The sequence below is a fragment of the Vidua macroura genome, chromosome Z, assembly GCF_024509145.1.
Source record: "Vidua macroura isolate BioBank_ID:100142 chromosome Z, ASM2450914v1, whole genome shotgun sequence".
Taxonomy (NCBI): domain Eukaryota; kingdom Metazoa; phylum Chordata; class Aves; order Passeriformes; family Viduidae; genus Vidua; species Vidua macroura.
This window is the reverse complement of record NC_071611.1, coordinates 24,453,866-24,476,016: the sequence shown is the minus strand read 5'-3', so window position 1 is coordinate 24,476,016 and position 22,151 is coordinate 24,453,866. Positions and strand designations below refer to the sequence as shown.

The 22,151-nt window shown below is 38.1% G+C and overlaps 1 protein-coding gene across 3 annotated transcripts in view; it reads right to left on the bottom strand.

Moving 5' to 3' along the window:
* Nucleotides 1–4,517: 4,517 nt before the first annotated feature.
* Nucleotides 4,518–22,151, bottom strand: part of LOC128821486 (zinc-regulated GTPase metalloprotein activator 1A-like) — a 29,234-nt gene continuing 11,600 nt past the window's right edge. Inside the window, exons 7-15 of one of the 3 annotated variants that reach the window (XM_054002600.1) lie at nucleotides 20,194–20,240; nucleotides 19,514–19,600; nucleotides 18,645–18,689; nucleotides 16,104–16,160; nucleotides 13,332–13,383; nucleotides 11,401–11,469; nucleotides 11,241–11,306; nucleotides 5,693–5,822; nucleotides 4,518–5,030 (exon numbers count right to left, since the gene is read on the bottom strand). In XM_054002600.1, the coding sequence (XP_053858575.1) occupies nucleotides 4,957–5,030; nucleotides 5,693–5,822; nucleotides 11,241–11,306; nucleotides 11,401–11,469; nucleotides 13,332–13,383; nucleotides 16,104–16,160; nucleotides 18,645–18,689; nucleotides 19,514–19,600; nucleotides 20,194–20,240 (627 nt within the window). In that variant the 3' untranslated portion in view covers nucleotides 4,518–4,956. Of the gene's footprint in view, nucleotides 5,031–5,692; nucleotides 5,839–11,240; nucleotides 11,307–11,400; nucleotides 11,470–13,331; nucleotides 13,384–16,103; nucleotides 16,161–18,644; nucleotides 18,690–19,513; nucleotides 19,601–20,193; nucleotides 20,241–22,151 lie in introns of those variants that run through there. The other 2 variants (XM_054002601.1, XM_054002602.1) reach the window with 2 other exon arrangements.

The window sequence follows — 22,151 nt, the reverse complement described above, 5'->3', positions numbered from 1 at the left end:
CTCCAGTACATTGATAGCAGCCATATCAGTTTACAACAACCAGGCCCTTTCATCTTGTTGTAACATTAGAATGGCATTACATTGTTATATATTGCTAGCAGTAAATTGTACTATATATGTAGGGGTTTTTAATAAACTTTCACTATGAGATTCAATACTGTGATTCTGACCAGCGTCTTGTGAATTAAAACAAAATTCTGCACTGGTCAAGGCAGAGAAATGTAGCCTGTACTGTTTGCATTTAAGTGAAATTATTTTGAAAATACAAATTTTAACAGTATAAGATTATTATTATTAGCTGCTCATTCAGATTAAAAAGAAGCTTGAACATTTAAAGAACAGTACAGAGAAAGCAATAAAGAAACTAAATAACAAATTAGTTGTGCTTGTCAATTGAAATTATTAAGCTGAAGGAGATGCAACAGATCTGAATCCTATTAAGAAAGCAATGTGAAATTAGGAGGTATTTCAGACTAGCTGAGTGAGGACAGCAAGATCAGTAAGTCCGTTCTGCTCAAAGACTGGAAGCACTACAATGAAACCACACTTTAGACCAATATTTTAAAGTAAATGCAAGTGTTTTACTTATTTCTTGATGGGTAATACACATCCTAGATTGCTTGATGCTTGATCTGTTACAGCTGTATTCTTTTCTGAAAATTTCTGTGAACGTTGGTGTGTGCAGGACCAAGGCCAAGGTGGACTGGAGTCCTGATGCAGATATCTCTGTGAAGCTGTTGGCCACAGCCACACTTGGATTTCTCCTTTGTTCCCTTTGCCTGCATGTACACAGCTGGAAGAGCAAAGGACTGTGTGTAGGGCATTGGGATGGGAATATAGCCTTGTCATCCTGCAGGATGCCACTGCCACTGCCAGTAACAGGCCACAGGCTTTGCACTGAGTGTGCAGCACCTCAGGGCTGAGGTTTGTCACACCTGGTCTGGCCAATATTTTCCTGATCTGCCTGAAACTCTGACTTCTTCAATTTGTTTGTGACAGCAGTTTCTCTAACTAGCCAGGTGTAAATTGCTAATTTGTTTAACTTTTTTATCCTTAGATGTTACAATCACATTTTTTACAGCTAGTAGTAACAAGCTGCCATTCTGTGTAGGATGATATGTTTATGGCTTTAATGTAAGGATACAGGATAGAGAAACATGACTGATACAGTATCAGTGGCCTTGAGAAGTGGAAACAACGCTGTGTTGTAGAGGAGTACAGGCATAAGGGGTGATAAGAAATGCAGCACAGGCCTAGCACTGGAATCCCACTGCTATAAACAATTCACCTACAATCAGTTAAAACCATGCAGACCTGGACCTGTATGTAGTGTATATAATGTACATGCAATTTATATGACAAATTTGAATGCAATGTGAAGCTGTAGAGCAGTGCAGGATGAGCAAAGCATGGTTGCAAGCACAAAAAAAGCTCGTGTGGACTGAGGGAGGAATAACAAACAATGGACACTGTTTGGACCAATATTCCTGGCAGCAGAGGAAATGCCCCACAAGGAGAGGCAGATGCTGTTGCTGTGAGCTCTGCAGGGCAGCTGGGCTAATGATGGCAGTAGGGAAACAGGGTGGCTCACAAGGACAGCAGGTGGCTGGGACCCCAACCCTATCTATCCTGTCCCCTCTGGTCACATCCTGCCTACAGGCAGGAGTTGGAATGGAACACGGACAAGATGTTCCATGCTCCAGCAGGTGGGAGGCTATACATAAGGATTAAAAAGTAAGAATCTAGTAAAATACTACCAAATTCAGAACTGCCTAAATTTTAAAGGGCATAATAAATTAAACCATGATCACCCATTCATCTTCCCAGGTAATTCCTGAAGATTAAACCTAACAGATGACATAAATAAATGGCACAAGAGTGCAAAGATATATTTTTTGTTAGTTTCAAGTTTAATGGAGCTCCTGGAAACATGTGGAAAGTAGAATTCTGTGGGGAAAAATGCTGCTTTGTAAAGTCTATCTCTGTAGCTGTTCGCTATTTATGAAGGCACAGGAGTGATCAAATCATTGCAATTTGCCTCTAGGACAGGAACTCCTCAGCCTCTGCTAAAGAACAAAATGTGTGGGGTTTGTTGACAAGATCACTTCCTTCCTAGAGCTTTGCATCTCCTGGTGTAGGGACTGAAGCACCATTAGTGGGAGCTAACTGGCTGGGAAGTGAGCCCAGGTCTAGATGGCCATCATTTCTTCAGAGAAGGTGTAGCTGTGCCTCTGTTGGAACCTGCACAGGAAGAACCGCTAATGCTTGTCTTCACCAGATCCCTCCTTACCCCAACCTGAGAACCCCCTGGCTGCCCCACCATCCACACCACAACCCCAAAATAGGGCTGAGTGGTGTTTGCCTGCCCCTTCCACCCTCCTCCACAACCTCATTTCAACCCAAATCCAGTTCCTTGGAGAAGGCCATTCTTGACAAAGCTCCCAGTAACACAAATATTACAGTAATTTCACAGCTTTTACAGAGCTGTCTTTATCTTTCCTCCTTCTTTGGTTCTGGCAGGATGCAAAGAAAAGACTTAGCACCCCAAGTTGGGCATGTAAGACCAGACCAGAAAATGTTGGTTAAATAAATATCCAAGAAATGTAACCAGTGGTCTTCTTGGGAGATGAAGGTAAAGACGAGCTGCTTGGCATGTTTCCAGTGTTATTATGCATGAACAGAATAGAGAACAAAGCACCGGGGTATCCAGACAGCCAGCAAGAGGAGTACAAACTCCACCCCTGCTGAGCTGCTTGCCCTCCACCCCAGAGGATAACTTGAAATATGCAGGCAGTTTAGAGAAGATGAGCAAAGATGTGCATACTGACTAGTGCTTCTCTGACATTAGCTTTGCAAGCAGTGCAGGTAAAGTCCTAGCAAGAAAGGGTAAATGGTACCAACATGAGTATACAGAGTGCAGAGCCTCTCTTCCAGCTGCAGAGATATCCTCTACAGCAACAAAAATTCCCAGCATATTGACAGAGATCATGGAAATTTTAGAGTGTGGTCTGGATTGTGTGGTGGGTGAACAAATATTAAAAAATAAGCATCCAAAAATGACTCAGTGTAAGCCATCCATAGCTTTTTTTCCTTATGACTCGTGGTTGAAGCTCCTCTTATTAGATCTCTGAACTTTTTTTCAAATTGAAAGTTAGTAACACTTAGAGATTAATCACTTCAAAGAGAATACAGAGTTCCTCCATTACATGAGGCATTTATAAGATAAGAGGTTTTTGATCGCTTTTCCTGTGACAAATGGAAGCAAAAGCACCAAAAATTATAAATGTATTATCCACAAATTTAAATGTATGTGATCTTATTACTCAGTGAATAACAGTGATGGCAATCATTTGACAAATTTTCATGCAGGACTGTGTCATTTATGCAGTTCAAAACAGTGTGAGAATATATACTAGTTTTAAAAATGAAGAGTTCTAAGTGCTAAGGGAAACAGTATCACTCAGCTACACCAGTTCACTCAAATGCCACCAAGGTCTGGTAAACAGAAAGCAACATTGTGTAAGCAGATTGTTCTCTCTTTAGACCTTGCTTTAGAGAAAAAATTAAGTCCTGAAAACTACTTCAACCTATCTAAAACTACTTCTAATGTGAGGAATGAAGTCATGCCTGATGTATCTACTGGGAGAGTAATTCTATCTTAGCTAAGATACATGACTTAAATATTTTAATCAATTGAGACACCAGCTCCGGGCAGTAAAAGATTAATGTCTTCATCCTCAGCTCTTTTGAAAACAAATTCCAAACTCATATATTCCAGTAGAAGCAAAGCGAAAAAATTTAAGACTGCTGATATGGGCTGAAGGAGAGACTGAGGAAACGGCCCTCTTTCTTTTCTTTTTAATGTTACGTGTGAGACAAGTAGCATCACCTACTTGTCCCACAAGTCGTGTCACCTCCTAGTAGTGAAAACAAGTTTCTGCTTACTCGACACATCACCAAGCAACCACAGCAAGCACTATAGCTAAAAGTCCATCCTTCAGAACTGCATGTCCCAGAATTTTGTTTGCAAACATTTTTAATTCTACATTATCTTCTTGCATTGACTCCTTTTGTTTTCACATAGCAGTATTCAAAATACCCCTCCAAAGCTAAGAAGTGAACAAAGAGTACTGGAGAATGTACAGGGCAAGAAGTTCAACTCTTAAATTGTAATGAGTAGAGAGATAAAAGCTTCAAACTAGGTTTTTAAAGTAGTGTCACAGAACCCCATAACAAATCATGCAGAGCAGCCTGAACATGGTGGAATTGTGCAGTCCCCAGTTCCCCAAATCCGGAACTGGCAGGGTGATGGCCTGGAAGATCGAAGAGTTCAGCTACCTCTTTCAAACTGGTGACTGTGTGACCAAACACTGCATTCACAGCTTTTGTGTAGACAGCATTTACTTCATGTGATCTTGTACCTCTGCTACCTGTGTATTTTTAGTTTCATTATACAATAAGTTTACAGGTACAACAGTCCTGGGATGGGTGCACACAATCAAAAATTACAAAGCAAGTGGAAAGAGATGGAATACAGTTTAATAATAAACACTAAACATTTTGTACTGTGGCAATAATCACTATTGCTTCATTCCCAGTGGAAGAGTGTTAGCAAGAGAAAGCACTAGGCTTCAAACATGTTTCCCATACCCCTAAAGTAATGCTTCATGTAGAATAGCCTTTTGCCTATCTCCATTTCCACACAGTTACATGATGTTGCTGACACAGCTTCAGCCAAATCCAAAATAGGAGAATTTTTGATGTTTGATTATAGACCATAAAAGCTAATCTTAAAGCAGTAGGTCAGCTGGAATTCTTAGGAAGACTTCAGGGTTCAACTGTTGCATAAACTGCAAGAGGATATAGAAACTACTGTAGTCCATGCCATTCAGTCTTTTCTGTCATAAAATCCTTAGAGGATTAAAACAGACTTTTAATCTTTTTTATAGTTTTGTGTCAACTGTTTCCTCGTTCTTCTCTCACAGTGGCTATGAATACTTCTTTGATGATCTCCTTATCCAAGTTCCTGCCTGTAAAGAGAAATAAAACATCTAACTGTATTTTACAGTGCATTACAAAAAACCACATACAAGTAGCTTCTTCTAACCTAAGGAAGTGTTTATATCAATCAGTGAGAATAGCAGTATTAAAATTAAGGCAACAACAGATTTCAAGCTGCAACAAATAAGTGAAAGGGAAAAAAGTAGGTTATTTCTGGTAATAAAACACTTGGCACAGCAAGCAAATAAATAGAAAGTAGAAACATAGAACCTCAGCACTGCAAGCTTTTCAGAAACAAACCTGATTTTAAAACATTTTAAAGTTATAATAACCTTCCTTGCAGTTACTAAATATTTGATCAAACATTCAAACTATTCCCATCACTCAATTTATAACTACAGATTTTAGAAATAACATTAAATATGCCAACATAATTTATGAAAGCTTAGTATTTTATTGATTTGATTTTGGTGGCACTAATAGGGATAGTGTAGACTCCTCTCAGCTGCAATTTTGAACTTCAGGAGGTTTTGATGGAGAAGCCTTTGAGAGAGTGTTATGCTGAACATACTCACTGCACTAATTCTGGCCAGTGTAGCCTGATTGCTTTTCACTGGCCAAGTCTGTGAGACTGTCTGTGAAAAAAACATCTTCTTAAACTCAAATGAGGAGATGTGTAATTTCATCTTACCAATTAGGACCAGCCTGTTTGTTCTCTTTTCATCTTCTTTCCAGGCAACTGAAGTCTCTTCTAGGTCATAGAGTTCATGGACACCTTGGACTATCACTTGATGAGATTTGCCTTGAATAGATACCAGTCCCTTATCAGAAAAATAACTGTTAGGGTATATAAACAAAACTTTAAAAATAAAATATGTAAGAGGGGAAACAAAACTTTCAATCTAGTTCAAGCAGGGAATAGTACTTCTGGCACCTATGCACTTGTTAGTCAAAATAAACATATATTATCAATCAATACATCTACTCATAACATCCATTTTCAGATCTCCTTATTTTGTTAAAGGCTAAGAATTACACTTTACCATACTTTGCCTTCTACTTCTCATTGGTCAGTACATAGCCTGCCCATGCAAAAATTAAATGTCATCATCTAAATGTCACCCCTAGCCAGGCGCCACTTCAGAATAGGTATGAGGCCCTGGATCTAGAGAGCCAGCCAGATGGTTTAGAAGAAAATCACTTGCCCAGTGAGCTGCCCAATTATGACTCATCTAAAACATGGATTGCCACCTCTAACATCAAGAAGAAAAGAAGGGTAATCGTAGTGGGTGATTCCCTTCTGAGGGGGACGGAGGGCCCCATATGTCGACCTGACCCATCCCACGGGGAAGTCTGCTGCCTCCCTGGGGCCCAGGTACGAAACATTACTGAGAGACTTCCTAGGCTGATTCAGTCCTCTGATTATTGGATACTGCTGGTACTCTAGGCTGGCAGTGATGAGATTGAAAAGAGGAGTGTCAAGGCGATTAAAAGAGAGTTCAGGGCACTGGGTCAAGTGGTTGACAGGTCAGGTGCACAGGTAGTGTTCTGCTCAGTCCCTTTGGTGGCAGAAAAAAAATAATGAAAGAAATAAGAGAACTCACATCATTAACAAGTGGCTCAAGGGTTGGTGTCATCGGCAAAATTTTGGATTCTTTGATCATGGGGCAACCCTTACAGCACCTGCTCTACTGGAATCAGATGGGATGCCCTCTGTTAAGGGCAGGAGGTTTTTAGCTCATGACCTGGCAGACCTTATTGAGAGGGCTTTAAAGTAGGTCTGAAGGGGGAAGGGGATGCATCTGGGCTGTCTGGAAGCAGGCCCAAGGATGGTAAGACTGTGTTAGGGGAGAAATCAGTAGCCCAGCTGAGGTGCATGTATACCAATGCACGCAGCATGGGCAACAAACAGGGAGAGCTGGAGGCCATGGTGCAACAGCAGAACTATTATATAGTCGCCATCACAGAAACATGGTGCGATGAGTCACATAGTTGGAGCACTGCACTGGATGGCTACAAGCTCTTCAGAAGAGACAGGAAAGGGAGAAGAGGTGGAGGGGTGGCCCTTTATATTAGGAAGTTTTGGATGTCATAGGTATTGAAACTAATGACGATGAAGTTGAGTCCCTGTGGGCAAGAATTAAGGAGAAGGCCAACAAGGCTGACATCCTACTGGGAGTCGGCTATCGTCCACCCAACCAGGATGAAGAGGTGGACAACTTATTCTATAAGCCACTGAACAATGTTTCAGGATCATCAGCCCTTGTTCTTATAGGTGACTTCAACCTACCAGACATCTGCTGGGAACTTAATACAGCAGGAAAACAGTGGTCTAGAAAGTTTTTAGAGTGTGTGGAGGATTTTGCCACAATTGGTGGGCCAGCCCACCAGGGGAGGGACTATGTTGGACCTGTTGTTCACAAATAGAGACGGACTGGTGGGTGATGTGGAGGTTGGAGGCTGCTTGGGGCACAGTGATCATGAAATTATAGAATTCTCAATAATTGGAGAAATAAGGAGGAATATCAATAAGATCTCTACGTTGGACTTCTGGAGGGCAGACTTTGGCCTATTTAAGAGACTTATTCAGAGAGTTCCTTGGTCAACAGCCCTTGAAAACAAAGGAGTCCAGGAGAGATGGGTGTGCTTCAAAGCAGAGATCTTGAGGGCACAAGAACAGACTGTCCCTGTGTGCCGAAAGATGAGTCAACGTGGCAAACATCCAGTCTGAATGAGCAACAAGGTTTTGAAGGAACTTAGAAATAAAAAAAAGATGAATCATCTTTTTAAGGAGGGACTGATTTCTCAGGAAGTATTTAAGGGAGCTGCCAGGGCATGTAGAAAAAAAATTAGGGAGGCCAAAGCTCAGTTTGAACTTAACTTGACAACTTCTGTTAAAAATAATAAAAAAAGTTTTTTCAAATATATTAATAGTAAAAGGAAGGGTATAACCGACCTCTGTTCCTTATTGGATGAGGCAGGTAACCTAGTAACTAAAGATGAGGAAAGGGCAGAAATGCTTAATGCCTTCTTCACCTCAGTCTTTAGTGGTAAGACAGCATGTCCTCAAGACAACTGTCCTCAGGGGTTGGTAGGTGATGCCAGGGAGCAGAATGGTCCTCCTGTTATCCAGGAGGAAGCAGTCAGAGAAATGCTGGGACACTTGGATATTTATAAATCAATGGGACCAGATGGGATCCACCCTAGAGTGATGAGGGAGCTGGCAGACAAGCTTGTGAAGCTGCTCTCCATCATTTATCAGGAGTCGTGGCTCACTGGCGAGGTTCCAGATGATTGGAAACTGGCCGATGTGACACCCGTTTACAAAAAAGGTAGGAAGGAGGATCCTGGTAATTACAGGCCAGTTAGCCTGACCTCAGTACCAGGTAAGATAATGGAACAGTTCATACTGAGTGCTATCACACAGCACTTACAGGATGGCCAGGATATCAGACCCAGCCAGCATGGGTTTATGAAGGGTAGATCATGTCTGACCAACCTGGTCTCCTTTTATGACCAGGTGACTTGCCTGGTGGATGCAGGAAAGACTGTGGATATTGTCTATTTGGACTTCAGGAAGGCCTTTGACACTGTCTCCCACAGCACACTCCTGGAAAAGCTGGCAGCCCACGGCCTGGACAGGAGCACTCTTCGCTGGGTTAGGAACTGGCTGGATGGCCAGGCCCAGAGGGTGGTGGTGAACGGTGCTGCATCCAGCTGGGGCCAGTCACCAGTGGTGTTCCTCAGGGCTCTGTGCTGGGACCAGTTCTATTTAATATTTTTATAGACGACATGGATGAGGGCATTGAGTCCTTCATTAGTAAATTTGCAGACAACACTAAGCTGGGAGTTTGTGTTGATCTATTGCAAGGAAGGAGGGCTCTGCAGAGAGACTTAGATCGGTTGGATGGATGGGCAGAGTCCAACAGCATGAAGTTTAATAAGTCTAAGTGCCGAGTTCTACATTTTGGCCACAAAAATCCCCTACAATGTTACAAGCTGGGGACAGTGTGGCTGGACAGTGTTCAGGCAGAAAGGGACCTGGGGGTGCTGGTCGACAGCCGGTTGAATATGAGCCAGAAATGTGCCTTGGTGGCCAAGAAAGCCAGTGGCATCCTGGCCTGCATTAAGAATTGTGTGACCAGCAGGAGCAGGGAGGTCATTCTGCCCCTGTACTCGGTGCTGGGGAGACTGCATCGTGAGTACTGTGTCCAGTTCTGGGCCCCTCGGTTTAAGAAGGATGTTGAGACGCTTGAGCGCGTCCAGAGGAGGCAACGAGGCTGGTGAGGGGCTTGGAACACAAGCCCTGTGAGCAACGTTTGAAGGAGCCTGGAGAAGAGGAGACTCAGAGGTGACCTTATTGCTCTCTACAACTTCCTGAAGGGAGGTTGTAGACAGGTGGGGGTCAGTCTCTTCCATCGGGCAGCAGCTGACAGAACAAGAGGACACAGTCTCAAGCTACATCAGTGAAGGTACAGGTTGGATATTAAGAAGAAAATTTTCACCGAAAGAATAATAAAGTAGTGGAATTGTCTTCCCAGGGAGGTGGTAGAATCACCATCTCTGGATGTGTTTAAAAAAAGACTGGACATGGCACTTAGTGCTATAGTCTAGTTGAGGTGTTAGGGCATAGGTTGGACTTGATGATGTTAGAGGTCTCTTCCAACCTCATTATTCTGTGATTCTGTGATCTACTATGCCTTTTTGAATACATGGTGTTTGACATGGGAGTCCATGAAAGCCTGCCTACCAACAAAATGATGTAAAATGAACAAAAATGTTTGATTTCAGGTTAGTCCAAATAAGCTCTTATGCTCAGTATATTTACTTTTCTGAAACAAAATCTCTGAATACTGGAGAAAGAATAAACATTTGTGAAGTAAAACAAAAGCAACAGACTTAGAAGGGATCACAGTCAGCGTGAGTCCATTAACCCACATATCAAAAGCTCTAATAAAACAGTTTTCATCACTTCATAGCACAATGTTCTAAAATATTTTAGTGGAACACATTCTGTAAAACATGTCTTATACTTCCGGGAAGTTCCTCCCAGAATTTGCCCTAAACCAGGACACTTCCCTAAAGAAAGGAACAGTTAAAATATTTCATAAAATAGGTCTCCATTTGACCTACTAGTTGGAATTCTATGACTATTACTGCCAAAAAGGTTATGACTGCAGATAAAATATAAATATAAAAGCAACAAACTCTGGAACCTGTTATGTAATTAGTTGCCTGGAGTTCATTTGCTTTGATCTACTTTTCTGTGACTGAGGGATGTCACATGTATTATTACAGGCTTCACATGTCATAAAGGATTAATTTGATTACAATGCTCAATACACCAGAAATGTGCTTGTGCATGGCATTACTGCTTTTCAGGCAGCTTCAGATACATCAGTGGCTAGTCTCTTCTATTTGTCAGGAACAAGAAGACCAGGATATTCTAATTTTGTTGCTGAGAAAGCAAGAAAACAACTTTCCTTCCAATAAAATAGAATAATTATATTGCTATTTATGATGGTCAAGTGTTCTCAGGAAACAAACCAGAGCTTTACTTTCTTATATTTCTTACAGCCTGACAAATGACTGGATTCTCATTATTTACTTGGCTGCTTGGTATAATGTAAGTGAAAGCAGATCCTGAACTGTCACCTCTACTCCTTTCAAAACCAAGCAACTGAAAAACATATGAAGTGCCCATGAAGATGAATTCTTATGAGCTGCATCTTTAAAACTACAGCCTGACAATACTGTATAAAGCTGTTAATTGTAGACCACAACTATTATTGCATTCCTATGTTACGCCAAATTGAATTTCTGCATATTATGGCAACAATTTTAAGTACACCTAGCAATCTGTAGGATCCAATCTACAGTATCCTAACCCTAGATATGTGAGATGGATGGTATCTTTCAAAGCAATGGAGGTAGAAAATTAAAAGTGATTTAACTATGGCTTGATTTTTAACCCTGCCACTGATGTTTGGGGACTGTACATCTGCCCTCCCCATTCAAAATAAGTACAATCAATGTTTGCTCCTCTGCCAGCTATCTCTTTCTGAGTCATTCATGGAATGACAACTTGCTACTCTCCATTTCATCTGCTCTGCTACAGTGATCAGCAGCACCTCTGATAGGTCTTTCATTGTACTGCCACTGTGTTGACAGCATAATGCAGTTTTTTAGGTGTAAAGACGAAAAGTACAAAACAAAGAAGCTGATAATTTCTGACTAACCTTCAGTCTTATGACATCCATGGTGCATCCAGTCTTATCTTTCACATTCTTCTCCCATAGAAGATTCTATGAAAAGAAAAAGTTGTTTCAATAAACAAAGTGGCAAGTTTCTATAAAAAGCTACAATGATTTTTTGAGTTGACAGTGATGTATTACTTACCTGAATAAAGAGATTTAAGTTTTCTTCTTTTATATTTCCTGGAACGTCAAATGTTACTGTAATTATAGCCTGCAAACAGCAAGATACACTTATTATTACCATCCCATAACAGTAACTTCAAAAACAGTTCTTTATAACTTGGCCTCATAAAAAGGCAAGTATATGACAACATCAAATTACAAAAAAAAAAAAAATCTCTATTTCTGTTCTGCTCTAATTTGCTAAATTAAGCTCTATTTTTTGTTTCTGTTTGGTGTACACTTATAGGGCATACACAATGCTTTGAACAGTTTAATGCCATTAAGCTGCTACCATGTAATTCTTTGCTGTAGAGACTATTATGATCAAGCTTTCAAATATGGTTAACAATGCTATTTTTTTGGCTTCCAATCTTGACAATTCTATCAGACAAAAAATAATCAACATAGTTTTCATAAAACGCAACCTGTACTTGCCTCATAAGAAAAGCTGTTTATAAACAGATTATGTAGGAATAGATTCAGAAAATCAAGATGTCTGAAGTTAAGTTTTGTGCCAAAGCAACTACCAGCTAACTGCTCAGGATCAATTATCAAAAAAAAAAAAAAAAAAAAGAAACATGTAATTTAAAATTAACAATTTATGTAAAGACTAAATAATGCATCTTATTTTTAGCACTATAACTGCTCAATGGTATGGAAGAACAGAGAGAGAATTACTTCCTGTAATGCTTTCAAGTGACTACCTTCTGATGACTAGTCCAAGTTAAGGGAAAAAAAATAAAGTAACAAGCAGCAAATGTTTGTCTAAGTAAACCAAGTAAACTTATCTAAACAATCAAGAGCTAACATTCTGAGCAGCTTCAAAACATGTCAGACCTAAGTTCACTGTGCTCCAAGCACAGTGCAGTTTGTTTTAGTTGACCTTCAACACGAAGATAATAAGCACACTTTGTGTTACAACAAGGACTTGCAGCCTACTGTGAGAAGTGTTCTGCCCTCATGACGCCTCAAATGTCTCAACAATCATCTTAAATATGTGGGTGTTAAACTAAACACAGATACTAACAATAAATTCTGTCAAATGGCTCCACACTACAAAACTAACAATAATCTCCTTGATAATACAAGGATACTATAACTCATAACATTCAGGAAGGATACTATTTAACCTTTCCATCTACTTTAGGGGTCTATTATGATGCTATAACTGAGCATATTTTAGAATTTTGATTAAACAAAAACTATCAACATTGTCATTGTAATTATAATTAAGCATGAACTGATTTTGTATTTAATCTTTAGTTCCAAAATTAAATTATAATTGCCTTTTCCTGTTTTCAAGACCAGCAACTTCACAGTTAAAATATGCAGCTTAAAAAGCAAAACACAGACAGTGTATGCATCATATTTTAACCTGAAAATTAAATTTAATCATAGAAACCTCCTGCAGAAAGCTCACTTTTCTAAGACACCTTAACGAGATAGAAGTTTTTACTTTTTTGCAGTACTGAGGGGACTGGTGGCCTATGGGTGAACCCCACCCACCTAGGGACACTCCAAGGAGGACTGTCACCACAATTGAACCAGAGAGATTTTCTTTTGGACAGAAAACCTACAGGACAGACTGGCTGCAAATTTAGGACTTGTTTCTGCAAATAGCTAAAAAAAAAAGTAGGTCTATTTGGTTCACTAATACGCTCCATGGGACTCAACAAATGACATGACTGAGTGGAGCACTGGAAGCTTATAAGCTATTTTTGAAAGTGATAATATAATATAGCCATTTAGAATCTATCTACAACAAAGCACATTCCTTTTGTGTAATCTAGGTCATCTTTCAAATACCTTAGAACACATTACTCCCTAACTAGAACCTTCTGAAACAAAATCAGCATGCAATATTGAACAGCCCTGTTGCAAAAACATCAAAGCAGTATTTTTGGTAATTACCTTATCTAGATGTGCATGTGTTGTCTTTACATGCTCAAGCTTTTTCTGCAAACTGAAAATAAGTGAAGTTAAATGTCTTATTTGAGTAGAGTTGGCAAAATGTCTTCATTTCAAAATTTAAAATTCCAGTATTGCAGAGCAAAGCTGAAATATCAAAGATAGACCATATATTCAGAATAAGCTTCAACGGTTAATTCATTTTTAACCTCAAAATAGAAATGTTTAATTATATTTGTTTGATATAGTTAATTGTTTGTGTTAGAAAATTAGACTTTTTAAAACATAAAGAGAATTATAGTCCTGATTTGCAATATCTTCAGCATTAAAAACATTTATACTTCAATGAACACAAACCCTTGATACTCCTTTCTGCAAAAACGGCAAACTACTTCATAAAAACAAGCAAGAAAAAATAAACCACTAGAATTTATCCAGTTAATAGATGTTGGTTTTTTTAGAAAATTTCACAATTATTTGAAAATCAAGAAGAAAATAATTTACAAAGCTGTTGCTTGAGAGAAGGAAATCTGTAACACGAATTGAGATACTGTATACCAGCTTCCACTTCTCAGCTGTACAGCTCACGTCTACTATGCAGTGTGCCTGCTAACTTAAAACAGATACTCTCTACTCAATAAGACCCTAAGTTCAAGCTCTACTTGGGAACTTCTTTTGTAAACTAATATTTAGGGTCATACTGCATCTTTTTGTGTGACAACAGAAAATTGTACTGCAGCTTTAGATTTCACGTCCATATCTGTCTCAATTAATCAAGACAGCTAAATTTCTTCAAATACCATCTTCTGTACTGTTTCTGTTTTCTCTCTATATTGTGAATAACACACAAAGAAATACTGTAGCACAAGTTACTATGAAGCCCTCTGCCACTTCAGAGAAGACTGCCCATAAAAATCCCTCCTCCTAATTTGATAACTGTAAAATTTTAAGAAGCCTTTGTGGTGGGGAAAAAAGGCACTGTCCACGACAGAAGTAACATTTCACATTCCTACTTCTCCTATTTCCTTTGCTTTGCTGTCTTCTTCTCATACTGCCCTTCACAGAATGCAGAATTCATGATGTGTTTCCTGTGACTTCAGGGTATATACAGATTACAAGGTTCTATCACACAGTCACACTAAACAGATGTTGTATCTGTCTGCTGACAGAAATCCTTCCCGCAATATGCCATTAAAAGAAAATATTTATGAATGTACTGTGGTGCTGGATGCAAAGAGTTTTTCTGCTCAGGTGATGGCACTGAAACTACCACTAATATTTTATGTAAGAATTTCTGTGTCTGGGGACTAAAAACAGGGTAAGCAATTTTGCTGTACTGAGTTCAAACATAAACAAAATAAACCGAACTTTATTTAAGTAGTCTACAATCTTCTTGGCAATTTAGAATTTGTCTTTAAATGCTGCATTTTAGAGTGTTTCCTCTGTTTTAATACCAAATATTGAGAAGCTCTAAGTAACTGAGTGAGAAAAGAGAGAAGACTAGCCTGAGGAAAGCAATAAAGATTTTTTTTTGCCAGTTCCTTAAGAACTTTCTCAGATCTGTGGAGTGCAGCAAACTAGTAAACTACACAGAACACCACTTAATGTTACAAGTAATCAGATCTGTGAACTGCTGTTAACAGGAACAGGAATCTTTTTCTGGTTCACATATTTTTACTGCTTTATCTCTGTTGTGAGGCTCCAGCATGAGTCAATTCAGTTAGCTGATCCATTATAAGAACTTGGAACATGGGTTTATGATCTGGCTTACAAACTAATAGTTATCTATTGCCTCTAAAGGATGTATCACTCTCCCTCCTTCCTTAACTTTGTTTTGGATGCCTAGTTTGGTATCTCCCTGATGCTGCCATTGGTAGAAATCTTGAAACAAACACTACAGTATTTCACTGATTAGACAAAAGCCAGTGCCAGGAGAAAAAAAAAAAAAAAAAGACAAAACCTATCATTTTGATAGTACTGTACCAGTTCAGAGGGAAATCTCACAAGCACATGTAATCTAATAGAGGTTACTAATTTGCATGTCCTGCAATTTCTCCCTACTGCGAATAAGAAATTTGCTCCATTCCATTATCTGAAGTGAAAAGTTTGTATCCAGGAAGAAGAATGAAGCTGATACTGCCCTCCTTTTCCCTCCTTTCTTTTATGATTGCTCCAGTACTCCTGACTCTCTTTGCTGTGCTTCAGCACACACAATGAACAGAAAGACCTTCCCCCCTTCCTTCCCATTTTATTTCTGCACCCATCCAGGATGCTGAATCATGCATTCAGCATTTAAAAACGCCCGGAATGACAAACACAGTTATCAGAATTTGTAGAGCCTTTGTTTGCTGTAGAACATCAGTCCCTCATTCTTTTGTGTGTAATCTACAGAGGCCTCCATTTCATCACGATGCAAAGGAGAAAAATTTTGAAATGCTTTAAAAGAACCAGAGAAGTGTACAAATCTACTCTGATACTATACCAAAACTTGCATTTTGGGGAAAAAACCGAAACAACCACACACACTCTGGCTCATTTAACTTCATAAGGTCAAAAAGGTTTTTGCAGGTATTTGAAGAAGAAAGGAATTCCATCTGATATTACCACTTATAAAGCAATATTTTTTAAAATGTGGCTGTCCTGGTCTAGACAGGACAGACTAAAACTAGAATTTCTAACAGAAACTCAGATGCAAATTTGAGCCAGGATTTCAGTGAGTCTGTTTCATACACAGGTATTTTTATCTAATAGAAGACAACAAAATTATCACCATACCTTACTCCAGATAAACTGTCAAAAGCATGTAGGTCCAAGACATTAGAGAGATCAACTCTAAAGAGAGAGGGAAAATGAAAGCTTTGTATTTTTCATGTATTTAAATGTCAGGTTTTAAAGGTGTTTACTGAAGCAAATATTTGTTTTCTTGTCTTGTCTATCAGACTAATGCCACGAATACTTAGCCTTATATTTGGGTATCAGTGGCTGGTACTGTCTCCTACAAGGAAATGCTGTGTTCGATTACACAATAACATGTAAGCACAGAAACAAAATTTTTAAAATTTTACTGTTTTACAGTAAAATACAAGGTATTTCCAAAAATATGATAAAATCCCTTATACTGGATGCCTGAATAATAAATTATTTTCCCTGAATGGGAAAAGGAACCTTGAGCCTCTCAAGACAGATACAAACACCTGGAATACATGTAGCTTATACTGACACACTGTTAGCAAACAAAACTGAAAACAACTTTATGAGGGAAGCACTACTACTAGGAATTTCAACTCTACAACTTGAAACATACAAAAGAAAAATGTAATACAGAATAGGCAGTACCAATCATATCTGCTTACAAGAATGGCTACCTATAAACTTACATAAGAAATTTTTCTTCACAAAGCAATACAGACTACAGATTTCACTGCTAATAGCAACTGACAGATTTTCAGATGCAGTTAATGAAATGTGGCTAAATAAAAAGAACAGGTAAAAAAACACCCACCTCTTGAATACAACCAGAATCATTAAAGTTTTGCATTCAACAGCAGTTGTACCAAGCAATTTCTAAGATGAAAGACGTATAATGGAATACACAAACAATTCCTGCGTAAAATTCATTACCAGCTCAGTTCTCAGCAGTGTTCTAAAAAATCACGTAGTAACCCTCCCTTTTAAATGTGGGCTTTTGAGGGACAAACCCCTCTTAAAAGGGGTATGTCCTCAAATAACATGCCAATAAATTAATTTTGTGCTTATTTCACATTTGGAATGTTTAATAATGGAAGAGACCACATGTATCATTTACAGAAGAATATTTACAAGTAACAAAAAGTTGTCATGGAGGACTGAATCTGAGGCCCACTTTATCTCATATTCAAAACATAGTGCTAACTGGCATCAGACACCATACAATATGTGAAGAGATCACAAGTTGAATCTCCCCCTAATGGACATTTAAAACACAAATAATGTAGTTCAGTATCTTCTTCAAAATTGGTCCTATCTGATCACCCAACAACAGCAAGTATTTTTCTTTACAATTTCCAATGACATTTGACAATACCTTTAAAAAGCAAGTACACTCTATTAAGGTTATGACTATTATCTTCCCTTTAAATTTGTTTAAATCAAAAACCTGTATTTTATGAACTTTGACCACAATAATTGATGTAAAAGTGCACAAATCAGTCCCACCAGTCTGGAAGATATACTGCACTCCTAATGCTCCTGGGAATACAGTATCTGTTTAAGTCCTTATTAAAGAAGAAATCTCAGTCAGAATTTCAATTAAAAATAGCAAAAAACAGTGCAATGATTTTTTATTTTTTTTTTTTTTTTGTTCTTGTAACTTCCTTCCACTGCTTTCAAAGTAATTTTGTAGTAACAACTTATTTGCAGCAGCAATGAGAATAATATTTAAGGTGACACAAAGGAAAACACTGTAGTGCACATGCCCAATTATTAGCTCAAAACCAACCTGGCCATGCAAGCTGCTCTTCAATCACAAGGTTGTTTCACAGTATAACTTTGTGGCCAAGAAGGTCAAGGGTGTCCTGAGGTGCATTAAGGAAGAGCATTGCCAGCAGTTCATGGAAGGCAATCCTGCCCCTCCAAGTCAGCTCTAGTAAGGCTGTGCCTGGAGTTCTGTACCCAGTTATGGGCTCCTCAGCACAGGGGAGACATGGAGCTCCTGGAGGGAATCCAGGGGAGGGCAACAAAGATGTTTAAAGAACTGGAGCACCTCACTCTGAGGGAACTGGGCCTGTTCAGACTCAAAAAGATGACTGAGAGGGGATCTCCTCAGTGTATAGAAGTATCTGAAGGGAGGGTGCCAGAGGATGGACCAGGTTTTCAGTGCTGCCAGGCAACAGGCAGAAACTGACACACAGTAAGTTCCACTTGAACGTGAGCAAGAACTACTTTACTGCGTGGATGACCAAGCACTGGAACAGATTGCCCAGAGAGGCTGTGGGGTCTCCTTCATGGGGGATATTCAAGAACCATCTGGACACAATCCTGTGCCATGTGCTCTGGGATGACCCTGCTAGGCAAAAGGGTTGGACAAGATGACCCACTGTGCTCTCTTCCAACCTCACTCATTCTGGCATTTTGAGATATGAACACTAACAAAGAAAAATACAAATTAAAAATACATTTTTACTTCCTCAAAATTTTTTTTCTAGATGCTTATTCATAAAATAAATATTGGATTTCTAATTCAATAATTTTCCTTTAATAAAGCTGATTTAATAGAACACTTTAAAGTGTCACTAAATAAGCAGGATCTAGTACCTAGTAATAGTGGCCATTTAATACCTTGATCTTTGTGTCTCTAGAATTTTAACAAGTCCATTTATTGACCTAAAATAAAACAGAAAAATCATTAAGTTAGATGAAAATATAGCTATGATATATTGCTTGAATATGTTAACAATGGACAGCATCATGTGAAATAGCATCCCAACTATATTATTAGCTTGTTAAATAACTATCAGATATGGGCTGAGATATTTGGTTTCCACTAACAGCTGGGGAACTTCACAAGTTCTGACAACATGATACCACCAGTGAGAACAGCGTTTTCCTATCCAAAGCTATTCACAATACATTCTTCTCAGTCTAAGCATTTTTATTTTCATATTTAAAAATACTAATATAGTTGTAAAGTATTTAAAAATGTTAATGTTTAATTTGGGTTATCATGGTATTGATAGTAAAGAGTAATGTCTTCGATCATTAATTTGATTCAGACCATTGGTTCTTCTGCTCCCATGACAATTGTTTGAGACTTCCTCTATATATCTTTGCATTTGCTAGTGAACTCGTATTTATCAGCAGATTTTTTTCCACTTCTGCTAATTCTCAAAGATGGCAACAGCTGTTCAGAAATGTAAAAATATAAACACTTAAGACAAAGGCCTGTCCTTGTGAATAACATCAAATATTACCTAGATAGACAAAATGATAAGATTGTGTAAGTACATAGAAGGACTGATATATCTTTAGCAAGAGGCAGTCTCTTTTCTCTTATAAGCTTACCAATTTTTGCCAATCCAATGAGATCTAATTTCTATTCTAACACCAGTAAAGAAGTAACTATGTTTAAATTAATTTTTGATGAAGTAGTTTTACTACTAATTTTTGATGAAGTAGTGCTGGCATTAGTCATTCCAAAAGTTTCATACCTCACAGATGTTCTGACTTTATTCAATTCTTCTTCTGAAACCAAATCTGTTTTATTGATGATTATAAGATCAGCTAATGCAACCTGCCTATGTATTAAGAAAAAAAAAATGAGAGAAAAAGACATCACTTACAAACAAATACTTTATCTGTAAGGCAGAAACATCACCTCTCCCATGGCCCCAAAAGATAGTATGAACATTGTTAGTACAGAAGGGCAAGCATTAATCAAACTAGAACATCATGGAGAATGATTAAAGTACAACTGACTTCTCCTCAATATGTTCTTCTGTACCCTAACAGATCAAATCAAGGCTTGCTAGATTCTTTTATTTCAGGGTTGTTTTGTTTGTTTGCTTGTTTGGATTTTTTATGTCATCTAATCCAAAGTGGTTAGTGATTTAACAACTTTACAAATCCCTATTTGCCTTGCATGTGGTCCTTGTAATACAATACTTGAAGTCCCTTTATTTTATGAAGACTTCAACTGTTACAATAACCCTTAATTATAGTGGCAGAAAGATCAAATGAAGCATTTATAAACATTTTACTTCATTACACCAATCTACCTCAGTTTAAGCAAAGCAGGAGAAAAAAAAACCTATAAAAAACCCATTTCCAATGAACTTTTATACAGTGCAATTCCCAACTTGATATATAAAATTAATTTCTACATCCATACCGAGATGCTTCATTAATAAGGCCTTCTGGTTTCTCCTCTGTCAAGTGCTAAACAAAAATTAAAAGAATTGGATTAATCATATTCAAATTAAATTTAAATTCATTTGCAATTGAAGAAAGCCAAATCCAATTCAGTTGAGGTCTGTTTTTCGATCACGTATTGAGGAAGATGGCATCTAGAATCTTTCTGTTAAATGATAATGAAAAAGTACATTTATACATTCACCATCACAGAGATTTATAATTAGCTTAAAGCAAACTCTTCTAAACTTGTCTAACTCTTCTAACTCTTTAGTATTATTATTAGAATGCTAAAGAGTTGGAAAACTTTCTAATATTTATTTTAATTACTTTTCAGCTTTAAAATGAAGTTAAAAATTTACCATGACATACAGTAACAATGAAAAAATGTACCTGGAAGAAAATGAAGGCTCAGCTATTTTACAAATGAGTGTGAACTCAACTAACTAACAAAACACAGGCTAGGCTTGCAACACAGCATTTCATATATGCAACTTCACACTCTTTTTCTCTGGAAGATTGTACAAGGCAAACTGTACTTTGATAGTAAAACTGGTAACTTTTTTCAGGTGCGTATGAATAAATCACTGCTCTTTGGCAAGTCTGTCCAAAATCAGAAGCTACAGGAGTTTCAGTATCATCTCCACTTGTCTGCCCAAGCTACTGTCTTCACAGAAGAATTAGTGAAAGGGAAGAAAATACCTGCACCCCAAGCAGCAGCATAACATTTAGCAAGAAAAAGGCTTACTTAACTTAGGCACAGCAACAGACTACACTGAAGCAGCAAAGTTCTAGGTACAAGTTATTTTCTGCCCATTCTGCCATGGAGGTAGCAATCTCTAGGAGAGAAATGTCACAGACATCTGAGGGAAGTAAAACTTCTAACTGATGCTGTAATATTAGTAAGAACTTGGCACTTATGCTTACATCGCCAGGAAAGTTAAGAGTCCTGTGCACTCCTTCATCAGCTCTAAATGTACCAGGAATATTACTTTAAAATCTCAGTTTCAAGTTACAGAAATACCTAATTAAAAGTGGAATCAATTGTCATGGGAAATATATAGCTTTTTTAAAACCTAGAAAACTTTTTTCTTTATTGGAATTATCAGGCATCTAACAGCATTTTACTTGTAGAAAAGCAAAAATAGGTTATTGCATACTGTGAGTCTATCATGTAAAAAGAAACAGAACTATTTCCTGATTGTGCACAACCTAAGCAGAGAACAACAACAAGATTACTCTCAAGAACCTCTCCTCTAACCTTTTCTTTGTAATCCTCTGTGTATTGATTCTATTCACTTAATGTTTAGGTTTGTTGCCCTGAAAAGAACAAATGTCAGTAGTCCAGATGTCAGGTCCTGGAAGTTGAGGACTGCAACTTCAAGCTGTCCAACCGTTTGCCATCGATTAAAGAAATTAGTATTTCAGATTGCTATGTGACAAACCTGTTAGATTGATAACCCATGGCATCAATTAGCACAAAGATGGTGGTATGGTTGGCCACAGGGGATGTTTGTCAGCTTTTCTTGCAATGGGTTGGTTCTTTGAAGCATAGCATACTTAAATTGCTGCCCATTATCTCAATGTCATTACCTGTATGGCTTTTAAAGTTCTTAGAATAATAAGCAGCTGTTGAGGTCAGGCTTTGCACTCAGAGGAACTAAACAAGTTAGCAAATCCTTCTATACCAAAGTTTACTTAGTACACAACTGAGAAAGTCTGAAGTTCCTGCTATTCTGAGTAGATGTCAAGGTTATACAGGTTTACTGATTAGATAATATATGTTTTCATTGAGGTGCCAAAGGTAATAGTAGATGGAAAATTTGAATGTTTCAAAACATTTTTGTGTTGTTTCTGTTATATTACTTGAAAGTCTAGCATTTGAAAAACTAATTTTCAGTAATAATTTACCGCTGCTGTGTGCAACACAATTATATT